Source organism: Equus przewalskii, chromosome 1 (assembly GCF_037783145.1).
Source record: "Equus przewalskii isolate Varuska chromosome 1, EquPr2, whole genome shotgun sequence".
In the NCBI taxonomy this organism is placed as follows: domain Eukaryota; kingdom Metazoa; phylum Chordata; class Mammalia; order Perissodactyla; family Equidae; genus Equus; species Equus przewalskii.
Genome location: NC_091831.1, coordinates 141,409,214 through 141,424,544, shown reverse-complemented (window position 1 = coordinate 141,424,544; position 15,331 = coordinate 141,409,214). Strand labels below are relative to the sequence as shown.

The 15,331-nt window shown below is 38.9% G+C and overlaps 1 protein-coding gene across 11 annotated transcripts in view; it reads right to left on the bottom strand.

The window, feature by feature from the left end:
* The window catches only part of CEP152 (centrosomal protein 152), a 92,680-nt gene that overhangs the window by 55,193 nt on the left and 22,156 nt on the right, over nucleotides 1-15,331 (bottom strand). For all 11 annotated transcript variants that reach the window (XM_070624457.1, XM_070624497.1, XM_070624480.1 and 8 more), the window contains exons 9-12: nucleotides 13,878-14,078; nucleotides 5,944-6,091; nucleotides 4,194-4,285; nucleotides 3,257-3,420 (exon numbers count right to left, since the gene is read on the bottom strand). In XM_070624457.1, the coding sequence (XP_070480558.1) occupies nucleotides 3,257-3,420; nucleotides 4,194-4,285; nucleotides 5,944-6,091; nucleotides 13,878-14,078 (605 nt within the window). The remainder of the gene's footprint in view (nucleotides 1-3,256; nucleotides 3,421-4,193; nucleotides 4,286-5,943; nucleotides 6,092-13,877; nucleotides 14,079-15,331) is intronic.

The window sequence follows — 15,331 nt, the reverse complement described above, 5'->3', positions numbered from 1 at the left end:
GTGGTTTAAATTACTACAGGATTTCGGCTACGAGTACTAATTAAATAGAAAGGGCAAAAGCAGTAGACATTTTAGTAGACGTCATGATGAAGTCAGTCTACTTGAAAAGTTAAATATATATAACTAAATGTACTATTTACCCAATTCCCAGGCTAATTATGGCATAAACTAAAATAAAGTAATAAATTGGAGAGAAATCTTTTTTGGCAGAAACTAAATCATTAATCCTCTAAAACAAATGACATAAAGAAGAATGACGTTTACGGCAAAAAGGTTTGACTGCTGTATAAATATGCACAGATTACATGACAATAAAGTCTGGGGTTCAGGTACTGGTTCTGTTGCTAACGGTCTGTCTGCTTGGGCAAGAGAGTTCAGCTCTTTCAGTTCCAGTTTTCCCAACTCTAAAATGATAATATGGATCCAACGTTTTTCCCAAGGTTGAGATGAGGATCAAGAACTTTTTATAAAATGTGTTGAATTAAAAGTGAATTAATATAAAATCTAATCAATGGCATATTTTAACAAATCATCTATTAAATAACAATAGTAACAGTTACCATTGATTAAGTGCCTAATACGTGCTAGAATATATGACCTGAGGTCTTTTATATTCATTATCTCTTTTAACCCCCAAGGAATACGCTATAATCCACTTAATAGAAAAAAAACCTGATAAGAAAACAGGCTCAGAAAAGTCAAGAATCTTGCCCAAGGTCATAAAGCTAGTAATAAATGGCAAAGCTATGGTTCAAAGCAAATCTGGATCTAAAGACCATTCTCTTTCCACTAGCCCCTTAGAATTAATCTGGCATTAATAGGAAATGAGGCATTCACAGCAGTAAATTTTCCAGATGACTACATTTTACCTTTAAAATTTTATGTAAATCTGTCTAAAAAATGTAATGCATTCATCCTCTTTTGCTTTAATTAACTAACCAAAGCTGAAGGCTTTCTTCAACAACACAGGATCATGATTGTGGACATTCTGATGTGGATCAGAATATGCCTAGATGTACAAAGCTGCTTACCCTGGTGCTCAGCAGCCTCAGCACCTTGTGTTCCTCTAATTCTCTCCTTGCTCAGGCTGAGCTGTCTGGCTGAAGCATGGGCAGTACTGCTCCCAACCCCTGAGCCAGCTACTCTGCGGTCATTTAGGAAATCAGATAACTCACGGGGTGCCAACAAATCCAAGTCAATATGGCCCTGGGCCTTAAGGGGGCTCCTAGTAAATACATCACATAATCGACTTCTGCTATTTGCTTCTTTGCTTTCTTCTGGTTTGTAGCTGCGATCTGTCGAGATGAGTTCCTAAAGACTGACCTCCAGATAAATGGAACCTTAATAATTTACTGAATCTCATCTTACTGTTCTGAAAATGGAATCACAGTACTAAAATACATAAGTTCTAAAAACCTCTTATGGAACAAACTCATCAAGAGATTTATATATTTGTATACAGTTACAGGATACCTGAAACGCAGTAGGTACTAAGCACTCTCACTGAACAACAATATAGTAAACTCAGTCTTAGACTATAAACCAGATGGTGGTGGTACAGGTCAAACACATTCAAGAAAGCCTTTCCTTAACCTGAATGCAATCCCTTCCGAAAACCCCATCTTTCATCCTTGTCCCAAATCAGCAGAAGGAACAGATAAATGCCCCTGTGTACATCGAGCACAATATTTGCACACAGCACTTAGTTGCTTACAAGCATGCCTCCCTCTCCTCAATCAAACAAAATGTAAACTCCTTGTGGGAAGGGAGAGTTTCTATCTCATCTTCCATACCCTACTCCCAGAGGCTTGCAAACAGCAAGGGCTTCAAAAATGTACGGCCTCTCCTTCATTCATCTTTTAAGTGTTTAATGATATCTAAATGTGCTCCCTCTTCTACCACCACAAATCCCTCCCTGTCAGTCCCTGAGAGGGAGGATAAACCACTCCCTCCCAGGAGATTGCTAAAATATCTGTATAAGCAGTGGTATAAAAGACAGAATCCCTATTTTATTTTATTTTTTTGAGGAAGATTAGCCCTGAGCTAACTACTGCCAATCCTCCTCTTTTTGCTAAGGAAGACTGGCCCTGAGCTAACACCCATGCCCATCTTCCTCTACTTTATACATGGGACGCCTACCACAGCATGGCTTTTGCCAAGCGGTGCCATGTCCACACCCGGGATCCGAACCCTCGAACCCCGGGCTGCCGAGAAGCAGAACATGTGAACTTAACCACTGTGCCACCGGGCCGGCCCCAGAATCCCTATTTTAAAAGTAAGGTCCTAGGGGCCAGCCCGGTGGTGCTGCAGTTAAGTTCGCACATTCCACTTCAGTAGCCCGGGTATCACCAGTTCGGATCTCGGGTGCGGACATGGCACCACTCGTCAAGCCATGCTGTAGTAGGCATCCCACATATAAAGAAGAAGATGGGCATGGATGTTAGCTCAGGGCCAGTCTTCCTCAGCAAAAAGAGGAAGGTTGGCAGCAGATGTTAGCTCAGGGCTAATCTTCTTCAAAAAAAGTAAATAAACAAAAAAAATTTTTAAAAATTAAAAAATAAAAGTAAGGTCCCAGTAGGGGCTGGTCTGGTTGTGCAGTGGTTAAGTTCATGTGCTCCACTTTGGCAGCCCAGAGTTTGCGGGTTCAGTTCCTAGGCACGGACCTACACACCACTCATCAAGCCATGCTGTGGCAGCATCCCACATACAAAAAGTAGAGGAAGACTGGCACGGATGTCAGCTCAGCGACCATCTTCCTCAAGCAAAAGAAGGAAGATTGACAACAGATGTTAGCTCAAGGCGAATCTTCCTCACCAAAAACAAAAAAAAGTAAGATCATAGTAAGGTTCCCAGGGAAAATTAATGCTTATTTTTTCATATACCATTGACAAATGCCAAGTCCTACTTTCAACACAGTGTTAATGCAATAAAAATAATATGCTCTCATCTTACTAGTAAATAGATATATAATCTCAGTTGCAGAATTTAAAATTTGTATATTTTAACTAAATTAATCATTTTTATGTTATTGAAACTGATTATCTACTGGTAGTGAAGACAGTACAATATTAATCCTTGAAGTTTCTGTTCATTTGGATATCAGACATTTACACCTCATTAGAAATCACTAACACATACTGCCCCACATTCAAGAGCCCCTAGTCAGCGCACCATGTCATGCCTGGTGCCAAATGTTTACCACCATCATCAGTATTATTAATGTAGGTTCTTCTACAGTACACGATTTTCTCGATACCTCTTAACTTTGGATTTTTTCCAGTTGACTTTTTTAATACCCAAATCCACATATGATTCAGTGAGTTCTATATTTAATTCTCCCTCTGAGTCACTTGGAAGTATTCCTAGTTTTGCAGCAGATTCATAGAGAGAAATTTCATCTTTTAGTTCTGTTAATTCTTCCTAAAACACAAAATTACGGAAAGTTATTTTCCTATGTGAATCAGTCATTACATGCTTCAAAATCCATTTTAACGATCAATAGAAGGCAGAAATGCTTCTTCAAATACATTTTTCGCATACATTAAAAATAACTTTCTAAAGGCCAGCATGTATCAGGCTTTCTAGTAAGTTGAATGAACAAATGAATAAATGAATGAGAAAGCAAATGTCAGTGGCTTCTCACACCTCCCTCACTTACATTTTGTCCTCCATGGAAAGCATCCTTGAGCTGAGAAGCCGGTGGCATCACTTTCTGGCTTACTAGAGCAGAGGACAGAGTAGAACGGTTTGCCAAGAAAGTGTTGTACTTTAGTCTGCCAGTGGCGAAAAGGCAAAATACCTTTTTCCAGTAGAGGTAATCTTGGAACTCTTCCTCCAGTGGAAAATATAAGTAGCAGTGGAGGAGGATGTCAGACAACTGCAGCTAAACTGCAGGTTTCCCACATCCGTAGATAAATTTAACTCAGGGACACAACCCTAGACAAAAGGACATGCCTGCCGTGTGAAGGAGGTGGCAGGCAGAATGCAGGAGAGGGCAGAGCCCTGGCTCTGCAGTGAGGTAGACCTGGGCTTGACTACCCAACTGTGTGGGTGAGATTGTGAATGACTCATGGGCTGGGTTGGAAATGGTCTAACCACCTCTTTTCTACAGAGAAATCCAAGCTTCAGAAAGGTGATGTAACCATGGCCTAATTCAATTACCCATTAAGTCTCTTCCAAGTGGCAACACTCACTTGCAAAGCCTTGTTCATGTTTTCACTCATAGCATGTGCCTTTTGTGCCTGCTGCAGCTGGAGCCGTAGCTGAGCCACCTCCTGGACTGAGCCTATGGGGGAAAGAATCATAGAACACACCAAATGTAAAGGGACAAAGTACCTACGATGTACAGAAGAACTGAAATCCACTGCGGCTATAGAAGGTGGAGTTCTGCTTTATTACCTTTTTATTATCTTTTTAGGAGCACAAAGGGATAGCCAGTGGGACCCAGAAGGCATAGGTCTGGTCCAGACATTTCCAAGATTTAGTATGGCTCCCCATATGCCCTTGGGAAACTGAAGATGCCGGCTACTGTGACCTTGCAATGAATCCAATCAGCCACATCTGTAGACCTTAACACTCCACAAGTCCCTTAATAGGAGCATAATATTCCAACTAATAGAAAGCCAAAGCAAAAATTCTTTGGAATCCATTTCTACCCTCTAATGAGAAAAGTACATCTTGCTGTCTTTAGCTTCTTTCTAAATGCTTTTATTCCCACCATCCCTACCTCCACGTGTGAAAGAAGCATATTAGCATATTAAGATTGTACCTCTAAAACTTTAGTAACCTAATATTTCTAATGTACTAGGGGAGGTTCCTATTTAAAAGGGACTTTATTAGGTTTCCTCAAAAGAAAATGAGCATCTGGGAAATGGTTAAGCAAAATGATGATGGCATATTATGCAACTAAAGAAAATCACATTTTCAAAGCCTTCAATGGCAAGGAAAAAGGCTCACTCAGTAATGCCATGTGAAACAAAAGGACACAAAACTAAACAGGGAAGGGGACCTAAATACAGTATGATCCAAACTTTGCCCCCACCAAAACATACACACACACATATTTAAACAGTCTTTGATTTTAGGACTTCTACCTTTTGAATAACTCTCTTATGCACACTGTACCAACAGTCTGAATTAACTTTATTTGCCAAAGTGTGACTTTCATCTATCAGTTAACGAATAACCATTGAGCTATTTCCAACAGCTCAGTGTGAGCTACTCATCAGCAAATAGGGCAGTTTTGTCTATATGGCAGTGTTTTGATTTGATTATTATTGCCTTTCACACTAATAAGAAATAGAAGTACTGCGGAAATAGATAGGAAGCATGTCTCAAATTTAATACCATGGAGACCATGCTAGAAATCTTAAGCCTGACAAAAATGTAACTCACTGGCGTCAACTGCCCAGGTAAGTGGCTATTCCACTGTGAGAGAAAAAAACATTAAAGAAGTTATACAAAACAATAGAACTATATGATCAAAGATCAAGTCTAAAAAGCAAAATATAATGGGATTTCATAATCATTTTTAGCTTCCAGGGACAGAACCTACCTTATAACATACATTTTATCATTCAGCATTTGCACATTCAGCTTCGCTATGTTTTCGAAAATGCAGTATATACAGAAGGGGGAACTGTCTACATGTGTGTGTTCATTTCACTTGAAGGAAATACATTCAAAGGTTAACAATAATTATCTCTTGTGTAGTAGGATTATTGGTTATTTTTATTTTCTACTTTATACTTGTCTGTGTTTTCCAAATTAGCTAATGAAAATGCTCTACACCTTTATGCACATATAGTAACCATGTGAAAAAAATTTTGTCACTGATGATCTTTTCTGTCTTTTCCAGATTTTTATAATTCACGGATCCTACCACGTTCTCTCTGCATATCACACTAGCCTTCCAGGGAGACCACAGCCCACCGAGACACCCACCTGAGTGCAACAAGTTGGCACACTGCTTCTGACTCTCCTCCAGACTTCTCGTCAACCTGTTAATGATCTCGGTCTTTTCTAACTTGGTTGCCTCTTGGTTCCTTTCCAGTTGTTTCACCTGATCTTTCAAATGACAGCAAATGTCTTCCTAAGTAGAAAAAGTGTTTAAGAAGTCATTTTCATGATCAGTTATTAAATATTAACCAACAATCATGGTTTTACATAACTGGATTTTAAGTCAAATATCATCACACGGCAGCATCCGTTTCAAGGTTAAGTGTACAGGACTGGGAGTCAAGGAGAACAAACTTCTGTGATCTTGGGCAAGTCATCAACTTCTCAGTCTGGTTTTTTTCTTTTGTAATTATGCTAATAAAGGTTGAATTAGAAGATTTCTAAAGTGTCTTTCTGATCTACATTCACAAGACACTGTTATTCTAAAATTAGATTCTATTCAGACCAACGGAAATGTATTACATTTCTACGTGCATTTTACACTGTCAGGATAAGGGTAGGTATACACATTTAGGCAAACCACTTTGAACCATGGAATTTGTACTCACGACAGCAAGGAGACAGATAAACACATGGAAACTCACTCCATTATGAACAACCAAAAGCTCATTCTATTCCGAACAGTCAAAAATAATCTCTCCCTCTCCTCAACTCCTTTTAAACTTGATCTGTTTCTCTCCTATGTTTTTCTTTCTACGTTTTACATGTCTTCTTTCCCTTAATGGTCTCCTTGAAGGTGCCCAGGCAGTGCCTTATAGTGAGTGCTACCAAAAAAACACTTGAAAAGTAAATGACAAAGAAACACAGATAGGATAAAGGTATGTGTGTGTGTGCGCACGTGCGTGCATGTGTGTAATTGTATGGGGACATATAGAAAATATAGAGCATGTATACAATACTCAAGTTTCTTCAAAAAGAAAACATGTTTGGGAGTAATGAGCCACGGGAGTGCTAAGCCCAGGTAGGAGAAATCACCATCTGTCATTCAAAAAAGGTGACCCATGCTGAATTCCAGGCAAAGAGCAGAGCATGGGAGAAGCAGAGGAGTAAATTAAGGTAAGTGGATAAAGTTACCTGAAAAAGCCTGAAGAAAATAAGCTGTAAGAGGAATATCAAGAAAGGCTTTGAAGCAGAAAGGAGGCACTTGGAGCCTGATCCAGAGGCTGACCTGAAGCCCAATAATGCCTTAAGGGTACTAAACAAGGTATGCCTCATAAGGATGCTAACAGTAACCTTCAGCAGAGGAAAGGGACTCTAAAGTCTCCTATTTTAGCTGAAAAAACTCATGTGAATTTCGTATTCGATTTCACAATGCAGCCATGTTTGCTTGAAACTTTTTCTACCAAATTTTTGAGCAAAATGAAACTTCTGGAAACTGGTCCATGTTTATTCAGCACTGCAAACCTCTTGGCACACTGCTGCTGATTCCCAGGCCAGCTTGAAAAGTACAGTTCCAAAGCGCCAAAGTAACATGGCAAACACAATGAATGAGCTAATATTAATGACAGTGCGAATGTGTGTGCAAGAGGGGTGGGGAGACAATTAGCACTGACGTGCTGGGGAGGTCACAAGAGCTTTTACAGGAGACTGAGACCGGCAAAAAAGTTCAAGAAAAGGCAGATGTGAAAAACATTCTAAAAGAAAGGCAGACTGTGGCAATAATTTGACTATACGCAACAATCAATTAAACCATGTTGTTTCCTGTTGACAAGGTTAGGGAAACAGATTATACTCATATAATTCTGCAGTTTACATACCAAGAAACAAATAAAACAAAATGAATGGTTGCATCTTTTCCATGATTAGCTTGAGTGAGAACACTCAGTTCAAGATGGATAAAGGCAGACATCTTTTAAGACTGAACAAGGCAAGTGTAGTGATAAAGAGATAATAGCTGAATCCATGGGAGCAAACAGAACTGAACAGATTTCTAGTGCACAGAAAAGTGAGGATTAGGACACCCAGTGAGGTCTGTGGGAGTCTCTCAGCCAACAGAAAGTGTTTAAAGTAGAGCCTTGTAATATAACATTAAAGGAAATTTAGACAATAGATCAGATGAAGGTCATGACATCAACCAAAGTCCTTGACTTCACCAAAAGCTGAAAATTTCAAGAAGACCAAAATGAAGAAAAGGTTTGATACCGTCAAGGAGATAATCAGAGATCTTACCCTGATACTTCTATGAATGGAAGGAGGTAGAAGGCAGTTTGAAGAGATAACCAGAGATCTTAGAATCTGACACTTCTATGATGGGAGAGAGAGAAGACAATTTGGAGGAGAGAGCCTAGGAGAGACTTTGCTATTAGAGAGTTCTGTCATTGAAGGAAGACTATGAGCTTCAAGAAGCTCATTTCTTCTCATCTTCTCTGTGACACTAAAAACCCAAGAGGAACTCAGCCAAAGCAAAAAGAACTGTTATAATATGTTGTGAGTGTGTACAATCCTTTCTACCAAGAAAATCTGATGGCTTAAGGAAAGCACTCAATTAATAATATAATTTCACAAGCCATATATTTCTCAAAATACACTAGTTATACAGACATTCAAAAAAAAAAACCAACTATATCATGGATTGCTGCTCCTCCCATGATGTGAAATTGTCCCCATGTTGAATTTTATCTTTCAAAATATAAATAAATATATGTACATAAAGTCTGTTTACAACCTGATGTTTAGCCATGGTTCAGTAAAAGTTTGATGAACAGATGAAATAATATGATTAGTCCACAATTGTAGTCCTTTCCCACCAGGAGCAAGTTTTTCATAAAGCAATGATTTCCAAACTTTTGCAAGAGGAGGCATGAACCTCTTGACAAATCTGAATAAGCTCATGGATCTTCTCAAAAAATCTGCATACGCTCACGTCCAAAACAAAATCATAACCAAAATTTCAAAGGATTCACCAACTCCCTGGAGCCTAGTCATGGACTGCCTTAGGAAATGCCAGGCTAAGAGTCTGTAACTAGCAAAACTCACTATGTGTGAACATCTACTCTGCTAGCACCGCATACAGACAATACATAGTACATAGGTACACAGTTGTGTGTGACTACATGAGAGCCATCAGAACCTAGACATTGGCACTGAACTTATTCAAGTTCATCTGCTATATTATCCACTCTTTTGTACCTGGCTAGTATTTTCTAAGAGTTTTACTTTTCTTTGTAACCTGCTGGAGGGAGTGTAGTAGGAAAAGGTTGATCTGAAAGGAAAATATTTTACACCTCTTCAACAACTTCTATAAAGAAAAAGAGGGCAAGGGGCACAATGCAGTTATGTCTGTATGCTTACCAGTTATTGCAAGAAAATCTAAATCAACCCTCTCTGTGTAGAATACACTCATGCATTTTTCTGATTGCAGGCAGGCATCTCCCTAGCTAGCAGTTGAGTTTTACAGCACTTCTCCAATCAGGAATCTCAGTTTGGATTCTCAGATAATATGGATTGATCTTTTATTAAAAATACTGCTGAGGGGACAGCCCAGTGACATAGTGGTTACTTATGCGCGCTCCACTTCAGTAGCCTGGGATTCATAGGTTCGGATCCCAGGCACGGACCTACACACCACTCACCAAGCCATGCTATGGCAGTGTCCCATATATAAAGTAGAGGAAGACAGGCACAGATGTTAGCTCAGGGACAATCTTCCTCAAGCAAAAAGAGGAAGATTGTCCCACCAGAATTCAGCAATTCATCAAAAGGATCATACATCATGATCAAGTGGGATTCATACCAGGGACACAGGGATGGTTCAACATCCGTAAATCAATCAATGTCATACACCACATCAACAAACCGAGGAATAAAAACCACATGATCATCTCAATAGATGCAGAGAAAGCATTTGACAAGATCCAACAGCCATTTATGATAAAAACTCTGAACAAAATGGGCATAGAAGGGAACTACCTCAACATAATAAAGGCCATATATGACAAACCCACAGCCAACATCATACTCAATGGGCAAAAACTGAGTGCCATCCCTCTGAAAACAGAAACGAGACAAGGATGCCTTCTATCACCACTCTTATTTAACATAGTACTGGAGGTCCTGGCCAGAGCAATCAGGCAAGAAAAAGGAATAAAAGGAATCCAAATCGGGAGGGAAGAAGTGAAACTCCCGCTGTTTGCAGACGACATGATCTTATATATAGAAAACCCCAAAGAATCCATTGGAAAACTCTTAGAAGTAATCAACAACTACAGCAAAGTTGCAGGGTATAAAATCAATTTGCATAAATCAGTAGCATTTCTATATTCTAATAACGAACCAACAGAAAAAGAACTCAAGAACACAATACCATTCACAATCGCAACAAAGAGAATAAAATACCTCGGGGTAAATTTAACTAAGGAAGTGAAGGACCTATATAATGAAAATTACAAGGCCTTTCTGAGAGAATTGGATGACGACAAAAGGAGATGGAAAGACATTCCATGTATATGGATTGGAAGAATAAACATAGTTAAAATGTCCGTTCTACCTAAAGCAATCTACAGATTCAACACTATCCCAATCAGAATCCCAATGACATTCTTTACAGAACTAGAACAAAGAATCCTAAAATTCATTTGGGGCAACAAAAGACCCCAAATTGCTAAAGCAATCCTGAGAAAAAAGAACAAAACGGGAGGCATCACAATCCCTGACTTCAAAACTTACTACAAAGCTACAGTAATCAAAACAGCATGGTACTGGTACAAAAACAGGTGCACGGATCAATGGAACAGAATTGAAAGCCCAGAAATAAAACCACACATCTGTGGACAGCTTATCTTCGACAAAGGAGCTGAGTGCATACAATGGAGAAAAGAAAGTCTTTTCAACAAATGGCGCTGGGAAAACTGGAAAGCCATATGTAAAAGAATAAAAATTGACCATTCTTTTTCACCATTCACCAAAATAAACTCAAAATGGATCAAAGACCTAAAGGTGAGACCTGAAACCATAAGGCTTCTAGAAGAAAACGTAGGCAGTACACTCTTTGACATCAGTATTAAAAGGACCTTTTTGGACACCATGTCTTCTCAGAGAAGGGAAACAATAGAAAGAATAATCAAATGGGACTTCATCAGACTAAAGAGATTCTTCAAGGCAAATGAAAACAGGATTGAAACAAAAAAACAACCCACTAACTGGGAAAAAATATTTGCAAGTCATATATCTGACAAAGGCTTAATATCTATAATATATAAAGAACTCTCACAACTCAACAACAAAAAATCAAACAACCCAATCAAAAAATGGGCTGGAGACATGAACAGACATTTCTCCAAAGAAGATATACGGATGGCCAATAGGCACATGAAAAGATGCTCATCATCGCTGATCATCAGGGAAATGCAAATCAAAACTACACTAAGATATCACCTTACACCCATTAGAATGACAAAAATATCTAAATCTAATAGTAACAAATGTTGGAGAGGTTGTGGAGAGAATGGAACCCTCATACACTGCTGGTGGGAATGCAAACTAGTGCAGTCACTATGGAAAACAGTATGGAGATTCCTCAAAAAATTAAAAATAGAACTACCATACGATCCAGCCATTCCACTACTGGGTATCTATCCAAAGAGCTTGAAGTCAGCAATTCCAAAAGTCCTATGCACCCCAATGTTCATTGCATCATTATTTACAATAGCCAAGACATGGAAGCAACCTAAGTACCCATCAACACATGAATGGATACAGAAGTTGTGGTGTATATATATACAATGGAATACTACTCAGCTGTAAAACAGAACAAAATCATCCCATTTGCAACAACATGGATGGACCTTGAGGGAATTATGTTAAGTGAAATAAGCCAGTTAGAGAAGGATAATCTCTGTATGACTCCACTCATATGAGGAATTTAAAAATGTGGACAAAGAGAACAGATTAGTGGCTACCAGGGGAAAGGTGGGGTGGGGAGTGGGCACAAAGGGTGAAATGGTGCACCTGCAACATGAATGACAAACATTAATGTACAACTGAAATTTCACAAGATTGTAACCTATCATTAACTCAATGAAAAAAAAATTTTTTTAATTAAAAAAAAAAAGAGGAAGATTGTCAACAGATGTTAGCTCAGGGCCAATCTTCCTCACCAAAAGAAAAAAATACTGCTGAGCCAACTGATAGCAAATTGACAGCACAAAAGGGATACGACAAGAAACATTCCCAGAAAGAAAAAACTATAAGCACTTTGGAATCACCATTTTTCAAAGCAGTTATGCCATTATATGCAGAAGCTAACATCAGTGCTATGCTGTTTAAAAAAAAAATCAGGTCACAGAATGTAACAGTGGAAAAGACCTTAATCAACACCTTCAATTCATGGTTCAGAAGTCTGAAGTCAGTCAGCCCAGAATCTTTCTTCTGTGATCTAGTCTAGGGTTCTTCTTTGAGGAGGTGGGGCTGAGAATAGAGAATGGAGTGGGCACAGGGGTTGAACACACCAGGAATTCCTTCCAGCCCTCCCCTCTGTAGTTGTATCTAAGGCAGCAGAGAATGGAGAGAGCCTCAATCCAGCATGGAAAAGCCACCAGACTCTACTCCTCTCATCATCCAAGGACGACCTCTCTCCAAGTCCAACTAATTTTAAGGCTACTACTCAAATACGGCCAAAATTAATAAAACTATATCTCAAATTCCATTTGTTTAAATATTATATAAAATAGACTTTTCAATAATTTGGCATAGCCTTTGTCTTTTCCCACCCTCCACACTGATCAAATTCACAATAATTTTCTATGTAGAAAGAATAAAAACATATTTAGGAAAATAAATCTAATAAAAAGTCATATATATAGATATAAAAATAAAAGGGTATAGGGGCCAGCGCAGTGGAGTAGTGGTTAAGTTCGCACACTCTGCTTCAGCAGCCTGGGGTTCACAGGTGTGGATCCTGGGCACAGACCTAGCACTGCTCATCAGGCCACGTTGTGGCAGCATCCCACATAAAACAGAGGAAGATTGGCACACATGTTAGCTCAGCGACAATCTTCCTTAAGCAAAAAGTGGAAGATTGGCAACAGATGTCAGCTCAAGGCCAATCTTCCTCACAAAAGAATAAAAAATAAACAAAATGGTATACAATCATTATTGCCAATAATGCAATTTTATATAGCTCTATCTAAATCATGGAAAAATTTAAAGTCAGCTGTATAAATAAGAAATAACTCAAATCAGGATGAATTTTAAGTGTGGTGGGATTTTCCATACCCTCACATCTTATTTTTCTTCTCCTATTCCCTTGGGTTAAATTAATTCTGAAATTACATTAAGAAAAATGCATTCTGAAATTTTATTCATTCGAGTGATTACCTGGGGTTTTGGAACACGAGCAAACCCACCACATGATTCACCCTCAGCTTACAATATTTTATTCCCTTTTGAGCAAAAATAATAAAAACTATGAAATATGCTCAAGTTTCAAATCTCAATGATTTTAGATCAGACTTTCTTCCCTATTTATTACCCTATTCTCAAAATTACCTCTTCTCCCAAGAATCATTTCTAGACGATCTTTATTGACAGGTTTATTACCAAATGCTGGGAAACCCAAGAAAGGCTTTCTACTGGTTAACTCCCAGGACAACCTCTCAGGTTCAGCCAGCTCCAAGAACACTCATTCCTTTCTGTCTGGATTTATTCTAGGAGAATAAATATGTATGAACACTCCACAAATCAAGGACTAGTAATGTGAGAATTGAGAAAGTGCTAACCAATCCTACAAGAGGAAGGATTTCCAAAATTATGCCTTCAGGGCTTATTCACAGATAAAAATCTTTGGCTTTCAAGTTTTACTCATGATTGAACACCTACTGCAAAAATTCGAAATTTCTATATGAAGAACGACAAAATGTCAGTTACAAAAAATTACCAACTTTACTTGCTTATTACTGTTGCTCATTGGAAATCATCCCAACCTGTTCCTTAAGTGCGGTAACTGTAGCATCCAATTTCTTTTGTAAGGACAACACTTGCTCTTCGTACTTCTTTGTGAGGCCCATGACAATGCTCTCGTGCTGCTCTCTAGTGCGTTGAAGTGCTTCAGAATGATGAAGGTCCAGCAGCTGCTGCTTCAGGCTTTCCAGAGCCATCTCAGTTGTTCTGGATTTCTTAATCATCTAGCAAATACACACGGGATATCCAGGTTTACAGTATTTTGACTCTGTGCTGTCTTAGGGACTTTAAAAATCAACCATGCTATCCCACAACTAGAAGGACCGGCAACTAAGATATACAACTGCGTACGGGGAGGGGGCGCGGGTTGGTTGGGGAGATAAAGCAGAAAAAACAAAAATCAACCATGCTCTAACGAGAACATGGAAGAAAGGATCTCCCCATGGTGGCTCTAGTTCCTTAAGACTTCCCTAACTGGGACCCACCAAGCCTATGGTTGCTGGAAACGTTATTCACTTAGAAAAACATGTGTAGTTACCCTAGGAAAGTGAAAGAAGATTTTGCATGGCACAATGGCAATGTGGGTCCCAGGCAAGGAATCTGCTGCTACTATACTGGTCCCAGTGCTGTTTGTATTACTCTGTGAGCCAAGTGTCAGGGGCAATCCAATTATTAGGTCATAGAAAAATGACAACTGTTTCTTGAAAGACTGATGAAACTTGTCAATGGTCACTTACTAAAAACAAAGTTTTGAAAATTATAACTGTGCAGTTGTTGCAAAATAATGATGTGGTAGGCTAAATAATGGCTCCCCAAAGATGTCCAAGTCCTGATCCCCCAAACCTGCGAATATGTTACGTTACATGGCAAGGGAAAATTAAGGTTGCAGACCGAATTAAAGCTGCTCATCAGAGGACCTTAAAATAAGGAGATAATCCTGGATTAGCCAGGTGGGCCCAATGTATCCACAAGAGTCCTTAAAAGAGGAAAACCAAGGCAGGAAAGTCAGAACCAGTGACTTCTGACTCTGAAGATGGAAATGGGCCTTAAGCCAAGGAATGCAGGCGGCCTCTAGAAGCTGGAAAAGGCAAGAATATGGATTCTTCCCCAGAGCCTCCAAAAAGCAATACAGCCCTGCAGACACCTTGATTTCAGCCCAGCAAGACCAACGTCTGACTTCTGACCTCCAGAACTGCGGGATAATAAATGTGTGTTGTTTTAAGCCACTAAGTTTGTGGTAATCTGTTGCAGCAGCAATAGGAAACCAATACACTCGGTGATTTTGCTTTTATTTTTTTATGCTACTCCATTTTGTATAAATGTCATTTCTAAGATATAAAAAGGTTACAAAGTTACAACCTTTTACTACATAAAAGCAATTGAACTTTTTAATCTAATAACTTTATCAGTTTTCAAAAAGTTAAAAACGATAATAATGTTCATTACACACAAAAATTAAAATTTCAAATGATTATTC